The 19,159-nt window shown below is 32.8% G+C and overlaps 1 protein-coding gene across 1 annotated transcript; it reads right to left on the bottom strand.

The window, feature by feature from the left end:
• Positions 1–208: 208 nt before the first annotated feature.
• On the bottom strand, positions 209–10,439 carry LOC133188765 (serine-rich adhesin for platelets-like). The gene is made up of 7 exons (XM_061324251.1): positions 10,338–10,439; positions 10,183–10,240; positions 9,207–10,058; positions 7,090–7,181; positions 5,962–6,058; positions 1,988–2,152; positions 209–453 (listed from the first exon to the last, which is right to left on the bottom strand). The coding sequence occupies exons 1-7, from the start codon at positions 10,437–10,439 to the stop codon at positions 209–211; spliced, it is 1,611 nt and encodes a 536-aa protein (XP_061180235.1).
• Positions 10,440–19,159: the final 8,720 nt, after the last annotated feature.

The raw sequence follows: 19,159 nt of genomic DNA, 5'->3' as shown, positions 1-19,159 counted from the left end.
GTTTGTTCTGTTGCACTCTGGAGTGAAGAAATTTAAAAAAAAAATGTTTAAAAATATTTTTAATGAAGAATAAAGTGTTTGATCTTTTCTGAAAATACTTTTAATATTTTTTTCTTAATCGGTAATTCATAAAATGTAAAATATGATTTGAAATCAAACTACAACTTACTACAGCAAAAAGTGATTGTAAGATATGCTAGTACCAAATTCACGGCTGTCGAATCATCATTCTGACGTATTTAAGGGGTTCATATCCATGCCAATGAAAAAAATAAATTCCCCGCTTTTCATTGTGTTGGCCAGTTATAGAGTACATTCCATTAAGATTGCCCTCTGTACAGTACGCATCCCCTGAGTACCACCATCCCCCACTGTAGTCCAGTGCACAGTCTTTTTGCTTCCAGTTATCATTATCTTCATCATAGGTAGAGAAAAGACCAGTCCACATGCTGTCTATAAAACATATAAAAATTACTTTTATTTACATGTTTATACCTTAAATTGAAAATATGTGCATTTATATTTTTGGTACATCTGCCAAAGGTGTCTGTTAAAAGGTGTCTCTTAAAAAGAAAACACAATTGAGACATTCGAAAATTGTTCAATTACTAGTACACTAGTAAAAGGTTTAGCATTATAATAGGTTTGAATACGAGGATAAAAACATATTAAAATGATTTGGATAGGGAAAGAAATTAATTCTACCTATTAATATTATGAGGGTTGTCCCAGAAAACCCAAATATTAAACAGATCTTACATAATAAGTGTCGGTGCAACAACGACTACGGGGAGTTTTTGTTCAGAAATTGGTCTTCTTTTCTTTATAAATTTAAAATCTCGGAAAATTGGAAAGTACATTTGATTTTCAGTCAGTAATCGCGGAACCAGCTATATCTCACACATTCTAGAGCCATCAAAAGATCGCAGAATTAATTTTAGTAGACTCTTTCCCAACCACGATTATGATCTCAACCTCTCGAGACGCTACATTTAATCGACGTTCTCGAGTTTTTTTTTCTTTTCAATTTTCGTCATTTCTGTTGCTTTACCAGGCTCTATGGGATGACTAGTCCAATCGTCTTCTACCAGGTATAAACCTGTGTCCAAGGCACTTTTGTGTAGTTTTATTATTTCCACCATTTTTTTCCATGACAGGAGCCATTCCCCGCTTATCAGTGCATAAAATGATATTTTAATTTGGTGCACCCTACGTCGCTATTAATTCTTGATAATATTCAAATGAAAGTGCTTGTGCCTATGACTTCATAATACATGCCATTTATGATGTCACACTAATGAATTTTCTCACATTAGTATTACAGATTATAGAGTTTAGAATAAATAAAACACCATTGACAATGTTTTCTTAATATTGAAAAAAAAACCTGCTGTTCACTGATTTTTTATGTCCTCTATTTGCCGATTCCATATTTAAATGAGGTTACAACGTCATAATATTATGTCGAAAAAACATCATTTTCGAACGTTGTGCAAATAATAAAAAAATTGGTCAGGCATTTTATGAGATATTTAAAAAATTCGCTTCTGTTTCGGAAACCATTGTACCTTAACTCAAAATAAGTAAACTATACTTAATATAAACTTGCATCACCTTTTCTCCTTGATCTAACGAAAAATAAACAAATTTTCAAGTTATTAAACTACTCACACTTTAAAGCATTCAAGTGCAAAGTTTTAAACTGTAGAAATAATGCATTTGGCTTAATTATCGTAATGGAAGAAACTTTGCTGCAACACTTTGTAAGCTTATGTTGCAAAAAACTTCAAAATTCGTTACATGATCAATATAAGATGAATTTTTCAATAACATATTTTTGATATATTTTGATTTTTAATTTTGATATATAATAAATATGAGTACAACGACATGGTTACATCCGAAAGGGACGTAGTTCATTAGAAAATGAATTGTCTTGTATTTTGTAAAGAAATAGAAAACGTAAATATAAAAAAAAAATGAATACCTATATCGCAAGATTCCCTGCATACTATGTGAAGTCGATACTTATTTGCTCTATCCTCTATGGTAAAATTGTATTCAACATGTCTCCATACCGAGTCCTGATCCATCATATCTAACCTCAGAATAGTGTATCCAGAGCTGGTCAATTCGTTTATATATTGGTTACCTATGATATTATTAGGTACATAATTTATATATTACTACAGTTTTATTACTAATTTTTCCAAAACAAACATTTCATATTATTTGCAATACTTATAATTTAGAAAGATATATAAATTCATGCAACAGTAATGAATTGAACAAAACTGATAACCGGACTTGTTTAATATTTTCCAAAGTAGTTAATATGTATATATAAGTAGATTTCAATCCTCAAGCATGCTTACATAAAAAGTCGCTTTTCATCCTTACAGTAATAGTTATGCTTTATAAATAATATACTTCACTTGGCATAATTATATTCAAAATAATATATCTGTCAAATTTATATAATTATGGGGAAAAAAGTCAATAAAGGTTACTGGAGAAATTGTTAGATTCTTGAGTGCAGTATTCCTGGATTAGCAAAAAAGTTCAGGTTATTAGGGTCCTTCATTCGTAGACTAACGTCTTCTTATAAAACAAACGCCCAAATGGCCTTAACAGTTGCCTGAGTATAATACAACAGTGTAAAAGATACATAGCTGTATAAAATAAAACGAACTGAAAGATGAACTACGTTGCCCAAAGCAAGAAATATAATGATAAGGGATCAACAAGATAAATAGTCTAGTGCTCCTTAATAAATCTTAAACTAGATTTATTTAGTTGACTGTATCTGCCCTCATTTGTAACTACGAGGGGTAATCAAAAAGTTCGCGAACTATCTCTATATTTACAAAACCAAAATTCAGATCAAAATGAAATTTGGCACACATATTGTCACACAAATCTTCTATAAATAGCAAATGTTATGTGAAGTTTTGCTCCATGTTTGTGACGTCATAATGTGAAAATGACGTCAATATGTAGGTGACTTGTGACGAAAAATGGGTGTTTCGGTCTTACTCGTGCAAGGAAGGGCTGTATAGTTTAACGAAATCTTGGAAATTTCTTTGCAGTGGTATATAATAATTTGTACAGGGTTTATGAAGACAAGGAACTTGAAAGAAGTTCAATCATTAAGAGGATTGATTGTTTTAGTAAAGGAATGGAGATGTTTAAAAGTTACAGATGTTCGTTCTCTCGCCCAGTGAAAGTGAGCTGGGGAAAAGGTGTAACCTTTTTTGAGCAATTTGTTATAAAAGACTACAGTTCGAAAAAATATTTGAATACCATAACAATAAAATATTAATTAAAAATTCTCAAAATATCATTTACTTCAGATTTGAAACATATCAGATATGACATAGAGAAGGTGCATATACTTGATTCACATTTCAAAAACAACGCATCTAAGACAGATCAGTCGAGTTGTGATGGTCACCATCCTCATTCAAGTAAAATATATCCTTATCCAACCTCCATATTACCGAGATTTGGCCATTTGTGACAAATGGACTATACATCTTATAAAAAATAACCAGCATGGTAAGAAATACAAGACTCGGAAAAATCTTTTAGCTGCTGTGAACAGAACGCTGCGGAGCATGTCACGTGACCGCCTGGACCACGTGTATCGGGCATGGGCAGAACGGTGGCAGACGTGCAATAAATCCGGAGAGGACTACTACAAAAATAATACACACTGAAGCCTAATTTTATTTCTTTTATGGAAGTAATTCAATTACTTCGCGAACTTTTTGATCACCCCTCGTATTATCTTGTAAACTGATCAAAACAAAAGTGCTTGTGCACAATTGGTAAACCCATTTCATTCCCTCTCACATTGGCCTCCATTGGTCTATGAAGAATATTTAATGTACAAAAATAAGATTTTTTGTCTAATTTTTTTAATTTATAAATAACAATTCTACCTGACCATTAAGAACTATAAAAGTAGTTTCTGTATAAAACTCATTATAAACATTCTTGTACAAAACTCTTAAAAATTAACCTTTCATTTACATTACATGCGTTTACAGTGGTTAAATAGCAAAGGGGAATAAGTTCTCTCAGTAAAATACACATTAATAGAGCCCTGCCCAACACGAGAACACCTGACAAAGTGGTTGACTTGACCCTTGACCACGGGGCCATAAATTTCAAATTTTTGGAACATTCACCCTTGCTCATCATACAATGCACTTAATTTATCTGCTTAATACCCAAGAGGAGAGGAAAAATTTTCGAAGAATTTTCATTAATATAATCAATAGAGTCCCATCCTAACACCAGCATCCCTGACCCAGGGGCCATGAATTTTATACTTTTGCATCCTTGCTCATCATGAAAACACTATGTTTGTTTGCTAAACACACAGGAGCAAAGAAGAAGTTTTTCAAAAAAAATTTCAAAAAAAATGTCCCACCCTAACAAAGCCCCTGACCCAGGCGCCATGAAATTTATAAAATTAATCTGGATGAGGCGCCCCAGCTCATCATAACTATGCATTTAATTTATTTGCTTAATACCAATGAGCAGAAAAGAAATAACGCATTTTCCCAATATAATCAATAGAGACCCCTCAATATTCCATGTAGTGTATCTGCTTAGAATACGGGGGGGGGGGGGGGAGAGAAGAAGATGTATAAAGAATTTATGCATTTTCACTATGTGATGTAACAGCCCCACCCTTACTCCAGAATCCCTGACCTTGGGGCCATGAATTTCACAATTTTGGCAGAGTGCACAATGCTTATTATAATTATGTCAACAGCTTGACTGCTTACTCTCCAGGAGTAAAGAAAACGATTTTTAAAAACAGCACTAATTTTTATGGTTCCAGCTCCACCCCTCAGGCTCCAGTGGGAGGTTCTATGAAATTCACAATTATTGTTTCCTTTGCTCATAGATACTTCATGTCAAAATTGGTTGAAATTGGTTCAGCGGCTTCAGAAAAGAAGTTGAAAATGTTTAAATGTTAATGAACGACGCACAATGATGGACAAAAACAGATCGCAATAGGTCACCTGAGTGACTCAGGTGACCTAAAACATTCAGCCAGGGATACCCATCAAATTCACAAAAGTTATCCCTTTCTGATATACATGTACCAGTAAGCATTCTGCAGCATGCAAAAACATACATTTATATAAGAAACTTATTAGCCGCACTCTTCTCACAAAGATAGGCACTCAAGACTTACATGTTTGTATTATTTTTTATTAAGAAAGGAGAAATTAACAAATGGAAAGCATTTTTTCTCTATCATTAAGAATTAATTTCCTTTACAACATTTTACAGCATTTTACCTCAGGGACATCTTTTCATATGATATACGTCTAGAATTACATCCCGGGTTTCAGTGTGAGAAATTAAAGTAACATTTAAGTACATGTACATGATGATATGCCTTCATGAATATTTGCTTTCAACATGTTGAATGATATGTTTTAACGAAAACCTTCTGTCATGGAGTTCTTTCGTCCGTTCAAGGTCAAAATTAACCTTGATCAAATAACCTGTACCAGTTGTAGAATTGGTAACAAGTTGAAATTTAATATGAGTAATGTTTTTTTTTTTTTTTTTTTTTCAGTTGTAATATTTAAAAGCTAGTATATTCACAAATCCTCACACATATTTAGTTATCTTATTAATACTACCCAACAGTTGAATTGTAAATATTTTTTTTACAAAATAAAGTTCTTAGCAAAAACAATATCCGCTTATATAAATTTTGCATTATTTTTCCTTCTAATTGATAAATAAAAAAAATTGTTTCCACTAGCGATTATTTATTTGGTCGTCTGTCCCTCTCTATCAATATGAAGTGATATGAATAATATAAAAAAAAAATATTTTTTAAACATAGTAAATGTAAGTAATCCCCCCTCTCCCCCTCAGCTGATGAAAAAGACATTCGAATAAAAAAAGTAGATGCTATTAACTCACCTAACCAGATTTCAGAGTTTACAGATCCAAAACCGTTCTCGTATTCGGTCCAGTTTCTGTAAAAATCTACAGACCCATCGATTCGCCTTTGAATTACCTGAAACATGGCATTTTAGAAATATAAATGATCTATCGATAATTGCATAAAAAAGACTTTTGAGAAAGAAATGAGCGTTATTTTTAATAATTTATTGTTTCGACTGACAGAATATTTCATATCAAATTTTCTGAAATTATTAATGACAATTCACATACAACATCTTTGTACGTAATCCACAATTAGTGTACACATATAATTTCAACGTCATCTCTTTCATCAATCAATTTATTAGTGATAGAATTTTTCGTATTATATGCGTCGGCTGTTGGAAAAGTTCGTGGAATTGTCAATATTTGTTATACTAAAGATAATTCAAGATCAGAACACAATCATATGTGAAAATACTTATTCTGTTGAAGTGTGAAGTTTCACTCCATAATTATGATCAAATGGAACCCCTGTTACTTAATTCTAAAATCAACACTTTTTTTTTTTTTTTACCACGGATCAAACATTCACTAATTGTAACTGCATTGTAACGTCAAAAACATAACATAATGAATTTCTTAAAAATACTCTATCTAACAAATTTAGAAAATTACTTGTATGCTGTTAAATAAAATAGATATGACAGAAGTCAGCGATTTTTTTGAACACCCTGTGTAATTTTATTGTTATCTTTTTTTTCAAAATGAAAACAAATACTACTTTTATTTTATAAATTTGTCAATTCAATCACGGTTTACGAAAAATGAAGGACGTTCCTCCGATGTATTACTAGTAAAAAAAATTCTACGTCTTACTCCCCACCCCTTAAATCTACCTTTTATCCCACAGATATGTACGCAAACAAACAAAAAAAAATCAGTGATATAAGTGACAAACGTATTCCGAAATTAGGGAGAAACCGAAATATGTTTGTTTATTTTTGAAACGCTTTTGATGAGTCTATACAAAAGCCTCCAATATATATTTCGTAATAAATTCGTCATCGCATCTCTTACATTTCAAAAAAAAAAAAAAAAAAAAAAAAAAAAAAAAAAAAAAAAAAAAAACCTGTACAAGACTTTTACAAACATTGAACTTACAATCCAGTGATAGGTATCATTTAGACAAGGGATATCCACAATCTTTCCATCTTGAAACTGGTATTGCATAACACATGCTTCGATTGGACTCTCTGCAAAGAAAATATTTTATCTTTCAAAGCATAACGCATGATTGAAGCAAAAAAAAAATTCTCATTTAGATCGGATTGATTTGGTTTCGTAACGTTTCGTTAAATATAAGGACTCTGTCGTACTTCTCTTCATCTTTTCAAACGTGTTGTTTATTTCCACATTGAATTAAACTGACACAACATATACATCACATGTATGGAATTTATGGAGCGGTTGCTTTTTGAAAGAAAAAAACCCATTGATACATGTAAATAGGGTTTCGATGGTTCACAAGAGCCAATTAGATTATATTATTATTAACGATTATTATATTAAAAGTAATGAAAAAAATATAGAATGGATTTTGATGTTTTAAAGAAATATCAGCTAGTCTCAATACTAGATGTAATAATTCAATCATATGGGTATGTTATGTGTTTTCATTCCTGTTACTGTATATGTGTTCAATTACTACTCTGTCAAAGTTATAAAATGCGCTTTCGCACAGTGTTTAGAACGTGTACAATCTAATTCCTACGCAACTTAAACGAAAGACCAAAAAGCAGTTATATCAATTGAATAACTCTAACAAAAAATTACTATAGTAATCTATAGTTAACTCGAGTTTACCATAGTTAACTATAGTAAATCAAAGTTTCAAAGTTATCAGTATAGTAGATCAATGTTATCACTATTGTGTCATAGTGATCACCATAGTAAATCAAAGTTTTACTAGTGATCACTTACGTATTTCAAAGTTTTATAGTTATCACTTTAGTGTCATATAGTGGTCACTAAAAAAAAAAAATCAATGTTTTTAACGTTATCACAATAGTAAATCAAAGTGTCAAATTTATAACTATAGTTAACTATAGTTAACTAAAGTTTTCATGGTGTCAAAGTTATTACTATAGTTTAATATAGTAAACTATAGTTTACTATAGTATTTTTTTGTATGTGAAGCATTGATAACATCAATGCATCTAACACTATATTGTATTATCTAAATCACTTACGGTACCAAATTTGATACACCAGATGCGCATTTTGACAAATTATGTCTCTTCAGTGGTGCTCAAGCCGAAACGTTTGAAATCCAAAATATCTAAATAAAAAAGACTTGGAAGAGGTGCCAAAGACTGGAGCCAAATACGTCGAAGGATCAGAGCTATGCAAGAGGGAGATAATCCTTAATTTTGAAAAAAAAATGCTTAAATTTTACCACACTAATTAAATATATATCCGCATTTTTCAAGCTAGTACCGAAGTACTAGTTTACTGGACTGTAGAGACCCTCGGGGACTAACGTTTGGATGAACATTTGTAATAGGTTTTCTTTGTTTGTTGTTTAAGGTCCCTCTCGAGAACTTTTTACTCATATTGAGACGCCACCACTTGTCGGTGGAGGGTAAATTTAGACCTATATTCGGCACTTAGGGCCATTGAGCAGTGAGTGATTTTTTTCGTGCCAGCACCTACTGCGACACGGGACCTCGGTTTATATGTTCTCATCCGAAGGAAAGCTCCCCACGTTTCCAAGTGGGATTCGAACCAACGACGTAAGGATCAACTCCTTACTCCACGACTCTAGAGCAGACGCTCTAACCACCACGCCACGCGGGCCACCGTAAAAAGTAGTTCATTCCACATCGTTTTGTTTAAAAAGAAATAGTCTTATCTTTTGTAATAGGTAGCACTTAAAGCTTACAATTTTAGACTGAATCATAAGCAGTGACATTCTTCAAAAAAGTTGTTTCAGATAATATATTGAAATATAAATATAAATCCACAGTGCTCGGTAAATTATTGGTACAATTTTAAAAATGAAACACGAAAACGTTTAGTAAAGCTTTAGCGCTTTCATTTTCAATCTTCAGAAGCTTTACAATGCTTCTGAAGATTGAAAATGAAAGCGCTAAAGCTTTACTAAACATTTTCGTGTTTCATTTTTAAAAGTGTACCTATATATATATATATATATATATATATATATATATATATATATATATATATATATATATATATATATATAATATTTGTAATACCTGTAATAGTGGTTGAAATGGAGACGCCGCTAGTTTTCGAACCCAGTAGCGCTGTTGTTGCAGAGAAACCGTTGGTTGTTGAGGATGTTGTGGCACTGCTAATTGCTGAATCTAGTAGCATTGTTGATGAAGAGGTAGAGCTAGTTATTGTGTCAATTAATGTTGTTGAAGTAGAGGTAACTCTAGTTGTGGCATCACTTAGTGTTGTTGATGTAGAGGGACCACAACTTGTGCGTTCACCTAGCGTCGTTGATGTAGAGGTACCACTTGTTGTGGTATCGCTTAGTGTTGTTGATGTAGAGGAACCACTACTTGTGGTATCGCTTTGTGTTGTTGATGTAGAGGCAACGCTAGCTGTGGTATCGCTTAGTGTTCTTGATGTAGAGGTACCACTACTTGTGATATCGCTTGGCTTTGTTGATGTAGAGGTACCACTACTTGTAGTATCGCTTATTGTTGTTGATGTAGAGGTACCGCTAGCTGTGATATCGCTTATTGTTGTTGATGTTGGGGTACCACTACTTGTGGTATCGCTTAGTGTAGTTGATGTAGGGGTACCATTACTTGTGATATCGCTTGGTGTTGTTGATGAAGAGGTATCACTATTTGTTTTCTCGCTTAGCGTTGTTGATGTAGAGGTACTGCTAGTTGTTGATTCCAGTAATGTCATGGACGTAGAGATCATGCTGTTTGTTGCATCTTGTAGCGTTGTTGTTGTAGAGATACCACTGGTCGTTCCCGTGACATCATTATTTGCTGTTATTAAAACATCAGTTGTCGATTCCCAAAGATAATCTGTCTCTTCTCCAATGCTGCTAGTTCTTGTCTGCCAATTTTCTGTATTCTGATCATCTGGATAGACAAGATTTTACATACTTTGTTTATTTATAGAAAAGAATTGATTGCTTCTTGAAAATTAATACGTGTTAAATACTTCTTAAATGTAATTGAAATTAAATGCTGTCCGGGCACTTACCATTTTGAAGAACCGTTGATTGATAAGTCGCATTTCCCTTCCATACCTCTAGATACGACTAGGACAAAAAGAATTAACGTATGCAAACAAGTGTCTATTCTTATGAAAGGATAAAGTATTGGTATGAAGAAGTTGATAAATATTCTAAATAATACCTTACTATACCGTTGACACTGGTCAGAAGATGAATTGACAGACATGCCCTGGAAGAAACTTTCATTCCACAGTCGACAAAGAATACCATCACAAACTTCCATTCCTCTACAATTTTCTTTTATCGTACATTCTGATCCACACTTCAGTCTTGGACTCTTCTTTTTTGACAGAAGAAATTCACAATAAACGTTAGAATTCTCTACTTTTGATGTCGTTTCTACATATCTGAATTTGTGTTCATAGATTTGAGCAAAACCGATAGAAAATTTCAGTATTAATACTAAAACAAATATGAACATTATAACGAAATTGATTTGGACTGATTTCAGACGCTAACACAGATGCACAATCTACACTTGTTTTCAATGCATCTGATATTTCTTTGAAAAACGTTATAAAATGGAACATCTTTTTCAGACAATCAATTATCTATCATACTGATATTCCAATTACTGTCCTAAACTGTACTGGAGAAACGATTTTTAGATATTTTCCTTGTCTCTAAACTACCAATAATTAATTCTTAACGCCTTTGTCTGAAGCACTTAAAATCTTTAAAAGAATATCTTGTTCTGGATGTAATCCTGTGCTTATGTAAATATTGTCTCACTTATGTTAAAACCCATTACTAGAATGTTTGAGAAAAACATTTGTTGAAGATTGCAGGAGTTCTGTATTGAACATCGCCCCTTCTTTTCTTCAAGCAATGTGATACAAAATGCTCATTAATACCTAATATGTATGTGGAAAGGATATCGCATGTATTTGGCATGATGTGTTTATATGGTTCAATAACTCTCTCTCTCTCTCTCTCTCTCTCTCTCTCTCTCTCTCTCTGTGTGTGTGTGTGTGTGTGTGTGTGTGTGTGTGGAGAGAGAGAGAGAGTTTTAATTAACATCCCTTATACATATCGACGTTTTCTTTTATTCCAACATACAATTTATTATGAAGACGATGAAAATATACCTTACCTGTTTACATTTATCCTATTTTGTATTCGTGACCGAATGAAAGAAGAATTGTTCAATTGAAGTTAAAATGCTTAAATGCATAAAGGATATTTTAAGTGAAAAATCGTATGCTATTGAGAAAAATTTGGAAGCCTTAAGCGTCAATTCACTATTTCAAAACAAAAGAAAAAAAAAGAACTTTGATACCTATACATAAAGTAAACTACAAGAACTTGAACTTGTACTCTTGTAAAAACCATGGCATAATTATCATCAATTTTTATTGAGAGAGAGAGAGAGAGAGAGAGAATTTTAAGTAGCCCTGTGATTTTGAATTAAAAATAATGATGATGACCAAAAAATGCTTTGGAATTTATTTAAATCAATTTTAAAATAAGTCTTCCATTATTCCGATCAATTCTTTATTTCAAATACTTTTATATTCCATGTTCTTTCGAATAGTTTAGATAAATATAGCGATACTTCCATGCAAATTATTTTATGATACACAAAATGCTTCTAAAAGAAAAAGTAGTATCTTTCATCACTAACATATCTAACGTTTTTAATATTAAATTGCTCTTGTCATCTTCATGCGTTTAACACGTTATGTCTACGTGTAAATTTGAAAGGTGAAAAATACAAACAGTGATCAATCTCAAAAATAGAGTAATGAATATAAATCGTAAACAGGGTAAAAAATCACGGACCTCTGGAAACACCAAACGGTGTGATTTTAAGTGATTCTGCAATATGCTTCGGGTGTATGTCTATATTATCCTTAAAATCACTAATATGTGGTGAACAAACTGTTCAAATCAAATTGTTAAAACCATTCAACCGAGACACATTTATCTACCTCTTCCTTGATGTTCCAAAAATATTACACAGAAAAGAATCGAAAATCAATTATAGAAATAAGGTCAGAGATTTCCAAATTTATGTACATGTACAATACCCAGGTATGTTGGAAACTCGATTTTCACGTAGATATTATTTAAAACTATTTTAGAATTATTACAACATAAACTGTTTATTTGAATAAAAATAGAATTCTCCAAGGTCAATAGCTAAACATCCCATGAACTACATGTACATTGTACTTCATCAACAAATCATCATATCTTGATCTTGTTTTATTTTGCAGTACATCAGCATAGAAGGTCTTTAACCTGAATGTTAAAATGCCGTATTAGGTCGTCTCTATCTTGCAAAAAGTGTTTCAACTTAAACATTCATAAAAGTGTTCATTTATTGCTAACTAAAATCGTGATTTTTTATTCTTAAACTAAACAATTGAAGCTGAATTATCAAATTTGGCAATGGTAAGTTATAAACCAAATTATTTTCTTAAAAAGTAATTGTACAAGGAAAGCTTAGTCATTCTTAAAGGCATCAATGACAAAACATTATCCTCTTCAGGCCATTTTTTCCATTTAAGGACATAAATAACGTAGTTTGACCTTTATTTTCTTTTTCCCTTGACATGAAGAGTTCCAATACTTAAAGGATCTGTGTGCTACATTTTAATGTCTATATATGCAGTTGTACGCTTCTTCTAAAACAAGTTTGGGTAAACAAATCATCTAGAATATATGCTTAATATTTTTTGTATATTTTTCTATGAATTATACAAGAATTTTCATCAATTGATATCTTTTCAAAACCTCTGGTAATGCTTGCTGATTTTTTGTCTACGAACATCTGATGGCACTAAAATCTTAAATTCGAATAAAACGCTCTTTATCAGAAAACATCCCACCTGGTTTTTTTTTTTATATCATCAACTTTGTATTCTTTTTTAGGTCACCTGAGTCACTCAGGTGACCTATTGCTATCCGTTTTTGTCCGTCGTCGTGCGTCGTCCGTCGTGCGTCGTGCGTTAACATTTAAACATTTTCAGCTTCTTCTCTGAAACCGCTCAATCAATTTCAGCCAATTTTGGCATATAGCATCTATGGGTGAAGAGGGACAAAAATTGTGAATTTCATGGTCCCTGCCCCCCCCCCCCTGGGGCCTGAGGGGTGGGGCTAAAACCACCAAAATTAATGCAATCTTTAAAAATCTTCTTCTTTACTCCTGGACATCAAGCAGCCAAACTGTTGGCATGATTGTAATAAGCATTGAGCCCTCTACCAAAATTGTGAAATTCATGGCCCCAGGGTCAGGGGTTCTGGTGCTAGGGCGGGGCTATATAGATCATATAGTGAAAGTGCATTATTTCTTTGAAAATCTTCTTCTCTACTCCTGGGTATTATTGAAACAAATTGAATACATAGTTATGATAAGCAAGAGTGACTATACCAAAATTGTGAAATTCATGGCCCCAGGGTCAGGGGTTCTGGTGCTAGGGCGGGGCTATACAGGTCATATAGTGAAAGTGCATTATTTCTTTGAAAATCTTCTTCTCTACTCCTGGGTATCATTTGAACAAATTGAATACATAGTTATGATAAGCCAGAGTGACTTTATCAAAATTGTGAAATTCATAGCCCCAGGGTCAGGGGTTCTGGTGTTAGGGCGGGGCTATATAAATCATATAGTGAAAGTGCATTATTTCTTTGAAAATCTTCTTCTCTACTCCTGGGTATTATTTAAACAAATTAAATACATAGTTATGATGAGCAAGAGTGACTCTACCAAAATTGTGAAATTCATGGCCCCAGGGTCAGGGGTTCTGGTGCTAGGGCGGGGCTATCTAGGTCATATAGTGAAAGTGCATTATTTCTTTGAAAATCTTCTTCTCTACTCCTGGGTATCATTTAAACAAATTGAATACATAGTTATGATAAGCAAGAGTGACTCTTCCAAAATTGTGAAATTCATGGCCCCAGGGTCAGGGGTTCTGGTGCTAGGGCGGGGCTATCTAGGTCATATAGTAAAAGTGCATTATTTCTTTGAAAATCTTCTTCTCAACTCCTGGGTATTATTTAAACAAATTAAATACATAGTTATGATAAGCAAGGATGCCTCTTCCAAAATTGTGAATTTCATGGACCCTGGATCAGGGGTTCTGGTGTTAGGGTGGGGCTCTATTTATTATATAGTGAAAATGTATTAATGCTTTAAAAATCTTCTTCTCTACTCTCCTTGGTATTATTTAAACAAATTATGTACATTGTTATGATAAACAAGGATGTTTCTTCCAAAATTATGAAATTCATGCCCCCAGGTACAGGGGTTCTGGTGCTAGGGCGGGGCCATATATATCTTATAGTGAAGGTGAATTATTTCTTTAAAAATCTTCTTCTCTGCCCCTGGGTATTATTTAAACAAACTATTAGTACATTGTTATGATACGCAAGTATGCCTCTTCCAAAATTGTGAATTTCATGGCCCCAGGGTCAAGGGTTCTGGTGAAAAGGGGGGGGGGCTCTATTGATTATATAGTGAAAAAGCAAAATTTCTCTGAAAATATTCTTTTCTGCTTCTGGTTAAAAAGGAAAGAAGCTAAGTGTATAGTTATGATGAGCATGATTGCTTCTTCCAGAGTAGTGAATTGCATGACCCCTGGGTCAGATGTGCTGGTGTAAGGGTGGGGCTCTTGATAATATAGTGAAAATGCATTAATTCTGTTAAATAATCCTGTCTGCTCCTTAGTGTTAATCAGATAAACAAAGTGATTACTTACATGTATGATAAATAAACTTCTGGTCCCAGGGTGAGAGGCTCTGGTGTTTCTCGGTGGGGATGGGAGGTGGGGGGGGGGGGCTGGGGGGATCTACTGATAATGTAGTGAATCTGTAGTAAAAAATGCATTATTTCTTTGAAAATCTTCTCTGCACCTGGGCATATCAGAGGCAAAAAGAGTAAAAGTTTTAATAAATATTTTTGAACATCTGGACCATTTTGTCAAGTGTTCTGGTCCTGGCCAGGGCTCTATTAATTTGTATTCTACTGAGGGGAGTTATTCCCCTTTGCCATTTACTTTTGATAATTAGTCACTGTAAATAATGTACTTGAAAGGTTAAAAGAATAAGAGAATTTTGCAAGATTTTTTATTGTATAATACAAAAAGTACTTTCATAGTTTTAATGATCAGGTAGACTTGTAAGTAATAGATAAATAAAAATGAGACAAAAATAACTTGTCTTATTCAATGTTCATCAAAGACCAAGAGAGTCCAATGTAAGAGATTTCAACAAGGAATTAAAATAGTACAGAAGCACTGATAGTTTGTTAATATACTGTATGGTGACAGTGATAAATGGGGAACAGATTAGAACCTAATTTATGAACTGTTAATGAACACTAGACTAATTATTTTGTTGATCCTGATCACCCTATTTTTCTTGCTTTTGGGCAACAAAGCTTCACCTTTCAGTTCATTTTATACGCTATGGATTCTCTAAATTGTTGTATTATACTCAGGTGACCGTTAAGGCCCTTGGGCCTCTTGTTTCATCTTCTTATTCATCCTAATTTGTTGTTGAAAAAGAAAAAAATTGGCTATAACGGTTTGCATTGGTCTGGTGTAATCGCATTTGTTTTATATATCATAGAATCACTATCATTATTTTATGTTTTGTCAGCGAAACCTGTTGATTCACTTGTTCAAAGATCACATAAAACCCTTTTTTTCAATGAGCATTGTTGATACGAAATCATTGGCTGATGGAAAATACAGGCATACTATTTTGATGGTTGAGTGTCATTAAAATTTGTTTCTGTTAAAACTGCTTTATATTCATCAAATAAATCAAGAAAAATGTACACTCAGTAACGTCCGTGGGTTTTTACAGAGGACAAGCGTTCAGTTGTCACAAAACCACTGCCTGATATATCATCAAAAGTTGATAATTTAGTTGACATAACATTTCCTTAACCATCTTGTTCATGTACGGATTCATCAGTAGGTGAAAAACCACTGCCTGATATTTCATCAGGAGTTAATGTTATATCTGATGTGACAACAGTCTCTGTACTCTCTTGTTAAGATGTGGATTCATCAGAAGTTGAGGAACCACTACCTGATATGTCATCTAGAGTTGATATTTCAGTTGAGATGGTACCATCCTCTGTACTTTCTTCTTGAGATGTGGATTCATCAGTAGTTGAGGAACCACTACCAGATATTTCATCAGGAGTTGATATTTCAGTTGAGATGACACCATTCTCTGTACTTCCTTGTTGAGATGTGGATTCATCAGTAGTTGAGGAACCACTGCCTGATATTTCATTTACATTTAATGATTCGGTTGTCATCACAAAGTTACTGTTTGGACTATCTGAAATTGAATTGATTCAGTATTATAGAACCACTGCCTTACATACTCCATACATTCATATTTCTGTTTTCATGGTAATTATTTTTTTCTCGGGATCCATATGGGGTGTTAATGCAGTTGTTAAAATATCGCTGAAAAACATTTTGTCAGTGGACACTGTTCTGAATTACTTGTCATTATTTTTAATTTATCGGGTGATACTACAAGTTAAAAATTAACTACAACGTACGTACCCGTGACAGGAACTGTAGACTGTTGATTTATGCTTTCAAGCCATGTATTTAGATGCATCTTGAATAAAAAATAATTGTATAGTCTTTTACAAAATTGTTATCTACTTGTCAGGGGCAAACATGATTCTAGGTTTGATCTCCGTAACACCCATATATCATTAGGGATAATTTACTTTTTAGATGGTATCAAAGTTTATTCTGTAAAGGAAAAGGATCTCAGTGAAATATGAAGATAACGATCAAACATTAATCAAGCTCAAATGTCTATTGGAACAAAAAAGAAATTGTGATGCGAGCAAACACAGACCTTTTAAAGGTTGGATCAGTTGCCATGAAGGAGTAAGCATCCCCTGTCGACCGGTCACGTCTGCCGTGTGCTCTTTGAATTTGCCAATAAAGTCATTGTATTGACCATAGAATTGCAAATTATAACCCAGTTCATCAGAAGAAAAGTTTCAGGTTTTCTTTCTGGAGTTCCCTTATAAAAATTCAACTGCAGCTCTAACGTAGCCATGGAAACATTTCTTGCATAGTTTTTCATCTCCATATCCTCCTATTAATATAACTAACGGTAATCCAGCTTTTCTCGAAAGAAGAATTTTATTGATATTTCTATGTAAAAATTTGAACCTGTGTTATAATCATGACTCCACCATAGCCCTGTGGGCCATGATTTTTTTTTTTTAAAAAGTTTAAATTTGTATGCAAAAGCGCTTTTCCGTCAAGTTTTATGCAGGCTTAATGCAAACATCTATGATCTAAATATTAATAGTTTCAGAAGTGATTGCACCCTTAAAAAAGTAAATTAAAGGCATTCATTTTGGTATGTCAAGTTGACTGTTAGAAGACTTACACTTATCAGTTACTTTAAATAAGGATTGATTTAGTGTTACCTTTCTATATTGTTGACATTCGTTCTCTGATGAATACGTCGAGACGTTGAAAAGGAACAATTCATTCCTTAGTCTGCAAATTCTTCCGCCACAAATCTCAAATCCACTGCAGTAACTTTGTACAAGGCATTCAAATCCACATATTATTTTGATGTTTCTTTTTCTTGACAAGAGAAATTGGCTATATATATGTGTGTCTGCTTCTTGTTGTGTTGTTTTTACAAAAGAAAATTTGTTGTCTTCTATCTCAGAAAAAAATTCCCTTATAAATAATGGCATCAACACTAATATCCTGATAAACATTGTGAAATAATTCTTTCATCTGTTAAGTTAAACTTTTGAGGACCTTGAAGAGATTTTATTTTATGAGATACATTTCCCTTATTGATATTTTCTTAATGATTCTCATAATGGCAATCAGTTGCTTTTGACTAAATCTTTCCATTATGATCATCAAAGTAGCTTCAATTACATGTACTCAATATCACTGTATTTACATGTTCAATAAAAACCACAATTTTTAATGTCTGGACAACAGATTAATTTTATTCATTTATTAGTATATATATTTCACCTGATGCTTAATTTACAGTGAATATTACTGTAAACATACTCAAAATTTGACGTTATCATCTTTATCAGCTGATTAGCGTAATCAGGAATAAGCCCTTTAGGAGCCAAGCTTCTTTTTGTATTAATTTTATGAATGTCAGCGTGTACTTGGTTTAGCGGACGAGAAGCGGACGCGAAAAGCGCCCAAAAATGATTACAGCTTAAATAAAACAATGCTTATAGTATATTTTCTATCCTGTGATAAATATTAAATATTTTTGAATATTAACAGCTTCTATAAGTGGTCCATTTGTTTTAAATTTTGATTTGAAGATGATAAAAAGGTGATAGTTTGTCATCTGTCGCAATAAACCATCATTAGAAGAAGTGAAATTTTGTAGTAAGACAGTTTTACAAAGTTTTAAGGTTATTTCATGCCGTACATGTATTTGATTATTAAACTCTCAATAACTTCATCGTTATCACCAAAGCTGATATTTGGCAAAAAACTCCGTTTCTATTTGTTTTTATTTTAGTGTTATAAATAACAGCCCAAGTGTTTTTCAATATTTATGTTATACTTGGTTATACTTGTTTCCTTTTGATCTAATCAATAAGATATGTTCTAAACAAAAAAATTGATTATATGTAGAATTAACCACATCGGTATCTGCAATATATATACAAACAACGATGTATCATCGGAAAAAAGAGGGTGCAATTATATATATATATACCCAGTAATAACACTGATATTTTTAAAAAAAAGCGGTAGATAAGAGACCCTCGAGTTTCTCTCGCATCAACGGTTTTAAATGATGATGAAAAACTGTTTGCTGCCTGTCATTTAGGTTATCCTCATCCGAGCCAAAATATTTTAAAAGCTTCCTTTAAGTTCAACAATTTTATTTTTATTTCAAAAATATCTGACTGATCAAGAATATTTTGTTCATTAATTTTAAATC

Source organism: Saccostrea echinata, unplaced genomic scaffold (genome assembly GCF_033153115.1).
Source record: "Saccostrea echinata isolate AGI-Se365-2 ecotype Australia unplaced genomic scaffold, CSIRO_AGI_Sech_v1 ptg000016l, whole genome shotgun sequence".
NCBI lineage: Eukaryota > Metazoa > Mollusca > Bivalvia > Ostreida > Ostreidae > Saccostrea > Saccostrea echinata.
This window is presented reverse-complemented; position numbering and strand designations above follow the sequence as displayed.